The 12,043-nt window shown below is 38.5% G+C and overlaps 1 protein-coding gene across 1 annotated transcript; it reads left to right on the top strand.

The window, feature by feature from the left end:
* The first annotated feature begins 8,933 nt into the window (after positions 1-8,933).
* LOC125470613 (receptor-like protein EIX2) lies at positions 8,934-12,043 on the top strand. The gene has a single exon (XM_048569917.1). The coding sequence runs from the start codon at positions 8,985-8,987 to the stop codon at positions 11,931-11,933; it is 2,949 nt and encodes a 982-aa protein (XP_048425874.1). The 5' UTR covers positions 8,934-8,984; the 3' UTR covers positions 11,934-12,043.

Raw genomic sequence — 12,043 nt, forward strand, 5'->3', positions numbered from 1 at the left:
GCTGTGATTAAGATTTAACTTCAATCGATTGCCAGACGCTTGAAATTCAAATGCGATACGGATGAAAATCAGTGATAGAAAAAGTTGTTAAACAGTTCAATACTCATAACCCAAAACTTGTGAAGTGCAGCACAAGACTCAAGTCCGGATACTGCTGTACATACACATCTTAATCATAACACTTGCCGTTCTCACCAGTTTGCCCGTAAGTTTTTTATTTCTTTAATTTATTCTACCATGTATTGTTAAGATTTTAAGATTGTCAAGCGTGATCTGAACCCTGCATGACCATGGATACCAAAATCGTATGTCCATGCATGCATACGTTCTGGCTCGCACAGAGATTATTTGAGTAAAATTTTGTAAGGCCTCGGAACCAATAGTTAATTATGTAAATATTGACCTCAAATTCAACATTTGCCCTGTGAAATTACCTCAGATGGCTAGCAGTAGGCTTGTTTGCTGCTAAGAGCATGAAGGTCTATTTGATCAATGCCCTGCTCTTTCTTCTGCTCCATAAGCACCAAAAGATACACAAAGGTACCATCAATAGAACCCGAGTGTAACCAAGACTGCTCCAAACGGAGAAAAGACAAATAAAGATACAAATAAACCAGAATAATATGAAGGAATTACTAGAAAAAAGATACAAATAAAGGAATGATACCTATGTTAAGAAGACTCAAGAATACCTAAGTCGTATAGTCCTGACGCTAGGATCATGTGTCTCGATCCTAACTCTTGAGGGGGCGCAAAAACCGAAAAGGTGAGTGGACCATAATTTATAATAATACTAATGATATGAAAACATTTTATTTCTGAACATACTAACCCCCTGTTTTGAAAACACATATATAATACTACGTATAGGTTTTATGAAAAACCCTAGCATGCAAGGAAAAACGTTTATAAAACATGTTCGAGTAAAACCATGCTAAAAAATGTTGAAAACACCACCCGAAGGAAAATCCGTAAATCTCCTCAATACTGTACTCTCTAGGGGTATCATAGTCGCCTGAAGGCAGTACATGTCAATCACCCAAAGGTGAAGCTAAAAAATACCTGTCCATCATCCGAAGGTGAAGCTGAGATACCTGTCCATCACCTAAAGGTGAAGTTGAAATACATGTCCATCACCCAAAGGTGAAGCTGTTTAACATATCATAACATCCACACTAAAACTAGTCGTGGCTAATAAAGTTGTCCGACACCGCTTTCGACGGTGAAGCTAGGGGTATGTCATAAATCATATCTCACTCCTCCATCATCTGTGTCCTATGGCCATAGAGATCTATACCCATGGTGTGTGGATGTGCCGTATGATAACCCACTAGATAAGTACTAAAACATATCTCAAAATCTCATATCAAATCCGGAGCTTAAAAGCTCAAAGCCTCATCTCGTAATTCCATGAGAATTCATCCTTGTAAATCTGTAATGTAAATCTTATCCAAAATTCGTAGAAATCAATATATTCAAAATCCATAGAAATCCATATATTCAAAATCCAAAATTCGTATTCATTCATAAAACATAATTTTGATGATTCATAAATATAGAAATCCGTAACGCATAATCTAAAACATACTCGCAATCATGAAATATGAAATACATGCTAGGCTAATATTTTATAAAAATATATAAGTTAAGAAGGGGGTCCATTCACTGATTTTATTGCCCGAGAACCGCTCGAACTAGTGAGGATGATGTCACTTCCCGCCAACACGCCTAAACACAATTAAGGACCTTTTAGTAAAACTCTACTAAAACGTTATAATTTAGGAAAACGAATGGCGGATTTAGATTCGGCACATAGAAAAACCTAAGAAGAGACCTCAAGTTTTTCCCCGGAAAATCGAACTACTCCAAAAATTCCCAAATTTTATAGGAATGAAGATCTCGGTGAGTGGAGCAAGTTTTATACATGTGACTAGGGCTAATTTGGTTGGAAAAAACTCCAATTCATCTCGAACTCGCCGAAAACCTTAGAAAGGGTGGCATTCTGATTTGACTTCGCCGGTGCTCCGCCGCCTACAAGGTTGTTTGGGGTTTGTTCTTGGGCTCAAGGAGAGTCTAATGGTGGTGGTTATCGATGGTGAGGGTTGTCAAAATGATGAATCGCTGTTGGGGTGTTCGTCGCACCCACCGGTGAGGTTCTTCATGGGGTTAAACCTAGTCGAGTTTGGAAAAGAAAGGAAGAGAGGAGGCCGGGATGATGAATGGTGGGGGTGGATGGTCGCGATTCACTGGAAAAATGATTGAAATCGTGACAGAAACTGTGCAGGAAATCGGTCCAAAGTTAGGTCAAGAACCGGGTCAAAGGAATCCGGTGTTTCACTCCTATCTCATTTCCCCTCGTTGCTCTCTTCTCATTGGTTCACTATTTTCTCCTATTTTCTGATTGGGCAGTGCCCACCCTCATTTCTCTCCTTATCTTTCCCATACATATGGCTTTCCAGATTTTGCTCTAACAATTTGGAGCCTTCTAGAAAATGATCAATTAACCATTTTGTCCTCAACTTCGTTTGTTAATAACTCCTTCATTATAACTCCAAATTGCGTTATGTTTGCTCCCACGCGTTTGTAGTGACGATTACTATGAGGATGCGCTAAGAAAACGAATATTACATGATACAACAAGACGGTCAAATAAAGTCAACACATTTGCCTCGAAAGATATTTTTGTAATTTTCACATTTGAAAATTGTAAAAACCGAAATATTTGGGGGCAGGGTCGTTACAAAGAAAACGAACATTGCCTACCAAGGTTGTAATCTTGCCTGAATCTCCTTTATTTGTATTTATATAAAGTAGATCTGTTGTTTATGCATCTTTAATTAGATCCTATGTCATTTTCAATTACTTTCGTTCAAGTTTTATCTATGACTAATCATGCCAAACTAATCCATCTAGTTTCCTTGCTTTTAGTCCAAACTGATAAATAAAGGAATAACTTGAATGACCTTGATCAAAAGGCAAGAAAAGAACTTAATACAGACTTAACCCATCTGTGAACAATCCCTATGAACCAAGGAGTCTATGTGACTTATGGCACCAGTAAACATTTAATTTAATAACCAAGAAGATAATATGTTGAACAAACATAACAGTGGCATGCTCAAACCTATATTAGTTTTGATTGTAAGCCTCAAGGCTTAATAAAGGCCCCACAAAGGCACTATTCAAACTAATGATAAACAGATATTACAGAAAACCAAGCATCAACAAAAAAAAAACTTTGCCCAACAGGCAAGACAGGGAAGTTATGCAAGGGACAATCTAGCCCGAACAAGTACATAAACAATGATACTAAGTCGTGGAATTTTGTCAGTCATTAAGTAGTTTTTGCTAAATATATATATATATTTTTTTTGGGTTCCTCATTTTAAATTGTCTTATGATTGGGCTTATCCTTTCATGCTTCACACAATTAACATTGGCTACTGTAAAAGTAGGTTTTGCCTTCGGGGTATGGCTTTAGTCTCAAATTGAACTCCTTTTTGTCCAAATTCATAGTACTGGAATCTCGGATTTCATACCCAAGGACTGATTCTTGAAGATATCTTCCCAAGCTCAGTACTTGGGTTTATCTTACAACTAAATCCATGGAAAACTTCCAATCCAATTGAAATTCTCAAATACATTGATTTTGGATTTGAGTCATAAATAATTTCATGGGCCATTACCACTTTGGTCAGGCGACAATGTTGTTCAATTTAAGCTCCAAACCAATTCATTTTCTGGGTCAATCCCAAATGGGAATCACTCTATCTTGCAGAAAATCATTTGAACAGTACTATTCTGCCTTTCATTTTCAACATGAAATGTCCAAATTTATATCATATAGATTTGCGCTATAATTAATTTGACTGTTTAATCCCACTTTTATCTGCCAATGTCACCATCTTAAATCTTGAAGGCAATTCATTTTCGAGGCAAATTCCTTGGAACATTGACCGATTGATGCCCACATTACAAGGATTGTATCTTTCTAATAATCAGTTGAAATGATTGTATCCATTCTATATTCTTCTCTTTTTAGGAGGCAATATATAAGATACAACTTGTAACACAAGTAATATTAAAGTAATTATAATCAAACTAGGAAACATAATATATTCCTAATCTAATTGGGCTCACGCCAGCATTCCCCCTCAAGTTGGTGCATAGATATCTCCTAAGCCTAAATTGTCAAGTGAGTCTTGAAATCTTTCCGTAGATATTGCATGTGTTAGAATATTTGTCAACTGTTCTTCTATCTTCACAAACGGAATGTCAACCAACCTAACATCAAGCTTTTCCTTTATGAAGTGTCTATCCACCTTAACATGTTTGGTCCTATAATGCTACACTAGATTGTTAGCTATCTCTCGAGCTGCTTGATTATCGCAATACAACAACATGGATCCCCTGGGTTTAAAGCTTATCTCAGTAAGAAGTATCCTAACCCACAAAAGTTCACAAATACCATGTGCCATCCCCCTGTTTTTAGCTTCTGCTGATGATCTGGCCACCACATTTTGTTTCTTACTCCTCAAAGTCACCAGATTACTAGCTATAAATGTAAAATAACCTGATGTAGACCGCCTATCAGTAATGTTCCTAGCCCAATCTGCATCAGTATATTCTACCACCTCCATATATCGATGCTTTATGCACATTAGGCATTTTCCCGGAGCTTTCTTTAAATAGCTCAGAATCCGCATTACAGTTGCCATGTGATCCTCACTCAGTGTATGCATAAAATAACTCACCACACTCACTGCATAAGCAGTATCTGCTGGTTTGCACACCAGTATACCTATCTCAAATAACAAGTCCAACACATACTTACGTTGTGACAAGTAAATCCCTTCTCAAGATCTAGCAACTTCAATACCTAGAAAGTATTTAAGTCCCCTTAGATCTTTTATCTCAAACTCGGAGGCTAAGTATCCATGTAGCCGTTCAATTTCCTCCGTATTATCACATGTGACAATTATATCATCTACATATATAATAAGCAAAGTTATTTTGCCATCATTGCGTTTGATGAACAATGTATGATCTGAGTTGTCCTATCGATAGCCATACTTCTTTATTGCCTAGGTGAACCGCCCAAACCAAGTTATGGGTGATTGTTTCAGACCATACAATGCATTTCAAAGTTTACACACTTTCCCACTAGAGTTCACAACGCCATATCCTGGTGAAAAATCCATGTACATCTCTTCTTCTAAATCTCTATGCAGAAATGCATTTTTTTACATCAAATTGTCTCAAAGTTTGGGTAAACCCTTTAGCCACTAACCTTGCCTTGTACTTATCAATTGTTCCAATCTGCCTTATGTTTGATAATGAATACCCACTTGCAACCCACTGGTTTCTTTCCCTTGGGAAGTGAAACCACATTCCATGTTTATTCTTTTGTAATGCTTCCATCTCAATTTGCATTGGCTCTGTCAATTTCAAAATTTTCAACTCTTCTTCCACTCTGGTGGATATTTTAATATTATCCATCTGCTGAAGAAATGCACATTATTTCGACGAGAGTCGATGAGTGAAGACATAGTTCGCAATGGAGTACCGCATCTTCGTCTCTGGATAATACCTATTTGGTCGTTTTCTTCGATTTTGTCGAGAAGGTAACACATAAGATGATTTAGTAATATCTGAATGAGTACTTACCTTAGGAATATCCGTTTGATCATGGTCGTCCACTGGATGAGTATAAAGGGAGTTGTCGTGTTTAGATTATACTCTGATGGCGTTATTATGTAATTGTGGAAACCCACCACTTGGGCCTGCATCACTCACTCGCACATCATTGCTCAACAAACTAGACCCACTTGGGCCATCAAAAATCTGCTCTTAATTAACCCACACCTCTTGATTATTTAAGCAGTCCTGAGGCCCACTTGGGCTATCATTATTTATACAGGCTTGCGGCCCACTTTTAGCACAATGACCTGCGCTTTGGTCAACAACACCTTGGTTAATAGCTAGCCCAATTCCACTTGGGCAATGCTGATCAGTTTTTGCATGAGCTAAATTTAGGATGTCACGCCTACTTGGCCCCCTTGGGCTGCTAAGCCCACATGCGCTATCACCCATCTCAACGACACCGAACCCACCATAATCGTCAATTAAGATTGTCTCCCCCTGAGGAGTATGTTGGGGAGGAAAAAGGAATTGTCTTCAGAGAATGTGACATCCATGGGGATGTATGTATGGCCTATGGATGGATGATAACATCGATAACCCTTTTTGTTGAGGACTAAAACCAAGGAATAGACACCGCACTGCACATGGATCAAGTTTACTTCGTTGATTTTTGTGAAGATGGACCTAGGCCACACAACCAAAAACTCAGGGTTCTAGATGAAGGGTGGAAAAGAGCCAAGCATGATCGACAGGCACATCCAAAGAGGTTCTAAAAAAAAGGACACGCGATGGCATTCGGTTCATGAGATAAATAGTATAGGTGACTGCATTAACCCAATATGTCTTGGGTGCATAGCTACCAATAAGAAGGGCATGTGTAATCTTAATTATGTGCCGATTTTTCCTTTTGGCGACTTCATTTTGTTGTGGTTGGGGGGGGGGGGGGCTAAGGGCATATAGTTTCATGGAGAATGCCCTTTTTCGTGAAAAACTAATAAAGTTCCTGATTAAGATACTCACAACTGTTGTCTGATCAAAGCACTTTAATAAGGAGTGAATATTGAGTATAGACCATATGATAAAAACTTTTGAAGATACAACCCACATCGCTTTTATTTTTCATAAGGTGCAACCAAGTCATTCTGGTGCAGTCATAAACAAATGTTACAAACCAACGCATACCATGCCGAGTAGTAACCGGATATGGCCCCCACACATTAGAATAAATTAGCTCAAAAGGAATTGTTCTTCTACTCAAACTCGGGGGATAAAAAGCTTGATGACTTTTGGCTAATGTGCAAACATTACACTTTAACGAAGAATCTGAAATATTACCAAATAACGACGGAAGTAATTTTCACAAATAACCAAAAGAAGCATGACCAAGACGACGATGCCACAATTGAATGGCTTTCAACTTTCCATTATCACGACCTTGAACTTGATGAATACGGCCATGTGCAACATCATCAACATAGTATAACCCCCTTCTCTTAATACCATGCCCAATGATCGCCTGAGTTCAGATATCCTGAAGTAAACAAAAAGACGAAAACATTTGGACAACACAGTCTAATTGCTCAGTGACTTGTCCCACATATAACAAATGGCTAGAGAGTGTGGGAACAAGTAAGCAATTGTGTAAGGAGAAAGTAGAAGCGAGTGCAATCGAAGCAGCCCTTGTAACCCCCATTAGTTGTAACAATACTATCCCATGGTGGTGGTGTTATAGAGTTAAAGAGAGTATGATCATAAGTCATATGATCAGTGGCTCCGAAGTCAATAATCCAAATTGTATCAAGATCAATAGACTCAATTAAAATAGTGCATGTGTTACCTGGATCATCGGATTACTCTCAAGAAGCAATCAAATTCAACAGTAAGAGTTGTGGGCCCAAATTGTTTGGGTGTGGGTTCCATTCCTCATTAATTTTTGCTGGTGAAGTAGGCCTATGCCCAATCTGCCAACATCAACGCCTGGTCCAGCATCCGTGCATGTGCTCTTTGCACGCTGGCCTATTTCACCTTGGGCTTTAGACCCAGCCAGCCCATCCCGCTGGCATGGAGATTTGCAAGGTTTGCAAGAAACATATTCAACCATGGAAGCTTTGTTTAATTTTTTTTTTTTCTGGATTAGACGTGAAGGTTTCTTGCTTCGAAACCTTGGAATTTGGTGGTTGATTTCTGGATTAGGATTGAGGGAAGGTTTCTTGCTTCGAAACCTGGGCTTGAATATGGTTGCTAGTTGCAGATGGCTATTAGGCAACTAACAATTAAATCTCAAGTCGACAGAGAATGAATCTGAGGGTTTAGAGGAAGAGACAGGCCGAAACCTGCTCTAATACCAAGATAAAGTTTGTGTTTGGGGTTTTAATTCTCCATTCTATATTCTTCTCCTTCTAGGAAGCAATATATAAGATACAACTTGTAATACAAGTAATATTAAAGGAACTATAATTAAACTAGGAAACATAATATATTCCTAATTTAATTGGGCTCGGGCCAACATTCCACCCTCCATTTGCAACTTGCAAAACTTGTCAATCCTTTCTCGGAGAAATAATCAGTTATTTGGAGAATTTATGCAACAATGGTGTGTGGGCCCTAATGTTGATTGTTGATGTTGGATTCAACAATCTCTCAGGTAACATCCCTTGTTCAAGGGGTGTCCCAAGGTCGCTTCTTGTATTAAAGATGAACAATAACAATCTTGGGAGCACAATTCCTTATTCCATATGGCGAAGTGCACAAGTGGCAACTATCAAGTTCTCAAGATTAAAATACTATCGACAAGGTAAGTGCCAATTACCAAATTCATATACTACGTATTTACCCATGACTATCATGTACGTGTATTGTACTTGCAGGCTACTAAATAAAATCATGTTTCTTTTTTCCCATATTTTGTTGAATTTTTCTATTCGAATACAAGTTCTCACATAGAAAGCAAACATCATGACTATTGGTGATATTTTGGAAGAAGACTTTGTAATTTTGTTTAAATAAATAAATTTAATATTGGAACGATGCCTTTGAACCATGAACATTTAGTTTGAAAGTTGGAAGTACAAATAAGTGGAAGACGGCAAAGGAAAGAAGAGAAAATTCAAAGAATATAGTGATCAAATTCAAAGAAGAGAAAATTCAACAAGAACATGAGTGGAAAATACACGCACGGACAAATTTTGCTACTGTTCTTGTTTTTTCAAAACGCCCCGTTCCAACTAAAACGGGTTGAAGACTTTGAAAATTTGGAATATAGGAGGCATGATCTCAATTATAAATTCAATTATTTTGCTCAGAAGCTATCTCCACCAAAGCAACGAGAAATTTGTACAATAATGGTTAGCATTGCAACTTACTTATTCAACCCTTCTTATCACCTCAAAATCACTCACTATTTGCTCCTCTTGTTTTTGGCCTCTTCATATCTACACACTAGTGTGAACTCATGCCTCGATGAAGAGAGACGTGCGCTTCTCGCCTTCAAAGAAGATGTTATTGATCCTTCCGGGAGGCTTTCTTCATGGGTTGGACTTGACTGCTGTCAATGGAAGGGAATTTCATGCAACAACGGCACGGATCGTGTTGAAATGATGAATCTCCAGAATGCGTATATGTATACGCTTTCTGCTTTTGATGGAGAGTGGGACGAGATGGAGTACTCTTCTTTGGCTGGTAAGATAAATCCTTCTTTACTTAGCTTGAAACATTTGAATCACCTAGACCTAAGCCGGAATGATTTTCGAGGGATTTCCATTCCCGAATTCTTTGGTCAGATTAAAAGTTTGAGGTATCTCAATCTCTCATCTGCTTCATTTGGAGGAGAGATTCCACCCCATCTTGGTAATTTGTCAAACTTGAACTATCTTGACCTCAGCCAAGAATCTGACGACTCTTTGCTTGAACTCCCTTCCGAAAACTTGAATTGGCTTTCTCGTCTCTCTTCATTAAAGCACCTCAATCTCAAAGGACTGGACCTCAGTGACCTCAGGGTAAGTTGGCTAAATGTTGTCAACATGCTACCTTTCCTAATAGAGTTGCACTTGTCATCATGCCAAATTCAAAGCCTTCCACCACTTTCACCAGCAAATTTTAGCCTTGCATCACTTTTGATCCTTGATGTGTCATACAACGATTTGAAGTTTCCGTTTCCTGAATGGTTTTTCAATCTGACTAACCTCAGAAAACTTGATTTAAGCGGAAATTCTTTGAGTGGTCCCTTGCCAAGTGAATTTGAAAGCTTCAAATCACTTGAACACCTTGACTTATCTTTCAATAGCCTCGAGAGTCAAATTCCGAAACTTGTTGGGAGTTTTTGCAATCTAAAGATCTTAAATCTTGCACAGAACCAATTTGATGGGGGGATTCAAGAGCTTTTGGGTGGTTTATCAAGTTGTCCCAATAGTGTTTTAGAGTCACTAGATTTGTCTTCTAATATGTTGCAAGGCCAATTGCCTGCCTCTTTAGGGATGCTACATAATTTGAAGTTTCTTACCCTCTACGATAATAATATGAATGGGTCAATTCCTGAAAGTTTAGGGCAACTCTCTCAACTAGTTCACCTCGATCTATCGTTCAACCCGTGGGAAGGCTTTTTAACTGAAGCCCATTTCATAAACCTCCCAAGATTGAAATACTTTGCATTAGGCAGAATCGATCCAAACCCAATTCTACCTATTCCCCTCACTTTTAAAGTGCCTTATGATTGGGTTCCTCCTTTCATGCTTCACAAAATTAACATTGGCTACTGTAAAGTAGATCCTGCATTTGGGGTATGGCTTCAGTCTCAAACTGAACTCCTTTTTGTCAAACTTCATGGTACTAATAACTCGGATTCCATACCTGAGGACTGGTTCTTGAAGATATCTTCCCAAGCTCAGTACTTGGATTTATCTCACAACCAAATCCATGGAAAACTTCCACTCCAATTGAAATTCCCAAATGCACTGATTTTGGATTTGAGTCATAACCAACTTCGTGGTCCATTACCACTTTGGTCAGGCGACAATGTGGTTAAATTTAAGCTGGAAACCAATTCATTTTCAGGGCCAATCCCATTGAATTTGGACCAAAAGTTTCCCAAATTGGAATCACTCAGTCTTGCAGAAAATCATTTTAACGGTACCATTCCGCCCTCCATTGGCAACATGAAAAACTTGATACTCCTTTCTCTGAGAAGCAATCAGTTATCGGGAGAATTTCCACAAGAATTAAGTTTGTTGCCTGACTTAATGATTTTAGATGCTGCATACAACAATCTCTCAGGCAAGCTTCCTAGTTCAATGGGTGCCTTGGTTTTTCTTTTGGCGTTGAAGATGAACAGCAATAATCTCGAAGGTGAAATTCCTCTTTCCTTGGAAAATTGCACTTCATTGAGGCACATTGATCTTGGGGACAATAAATTTACTGGGAAAGTACCTTCATGGATAGGATTGAATGTGCCGTTTGTGTCAATCCTAAGACTGAGGTCGAATTTTCTAAGTGGACATATCCCACAACAGTTGTGCAATCTCGAGAACCTCCACATCTTAGACCTTGCTCTCAACAGCTTTTCTGGGACTATTCCCAAGTGCTTGAATAATCTCACTGCTATGAAAGTTGCTGCTTATTACAGTACTGCTTATGATGTATATCTGGTGTACCATCAACAAACAACAGTGATGAAAGGAAGAGAACTCCAGTATAACACATCTCTTATGTATGTCAAAAGCATTGATCTTTCAGCGAACAGCCTTGCAGGTGAAATCCCTGAAGAACTAAGCAGCCTCGTTCTGCTGCACAACTTGAACTTGTCGATGAATCAATTAAGCGGAGGCATCCCCTTGGAGATTGGAAATTTGTTGCAGCTAGAAAATCTTGATCTCTCACTCAACCAACTTTCGGGACAGATTCCTCAAAGTCTTTCATCCTTGACCTTCTTGTCTTACATGAATGTATCATATAACAACTTGAGTGGTAGAATTCCTTCGGGCAACCAGCTCCAAACACTGATCGATTCATCCATTTACGAGGGCAACCCGTTACTTTGCGGGTTTCCTCTTTCTACTGCGTGCTCAGAAGATGGCAATCCTACTGCCAAGGATCCAAAAGACAATGACAATGAAGATGGACATGAGGAGTTGTGGTTCTTTATTAGCCTGGTACTTGGCTTTATCGTAGGCTTTTGGGGCGTTTGTGGCACATTGATTCTGAAGAAGTCATGGAGGCATGCTTATTTTCGATGGTTTGATGCCATCAAGGATAAGGCACATTTGAAAGTACTTAGTCATTTTCAAAGGAACTTTTGATTATAGCATAAAATATAAGTAGTTTTTGAAATCAAAGTACTTGAGTAATCTGAATGTAATAAGTTAAAAAAAAAATGTATGTAATAAGTTACCAGTATGTTTTAATAGTA

Source organism: the organism of the source record quoted next, unplaced genomic scaffold, assembly GCF_019419815.1.
Source record: "Pyrus x bretschneideri cultivar Hongxiangsu unplaced genomic scaffold, Pyrus_bretschneideri_v1 Contig50, whole genome shotgun sequence".
Taxonomy (NCBI): domain Eukaryota; kingdom Viridiplantae; phylum Streptophyta; class Magnoliopsida; order Rosales; family Rosaceae; genus Pyrus; species Pyrus x bretschneideri.

Coding starts and splice junctions, on each gene's coding strand:
- LOC125470613 (XM_048569917.1), top strand. CDS start 8,985: ATGGTTAGCATTGCAACTTACTTATTCAACCCTTCTTATCACCTCAAA.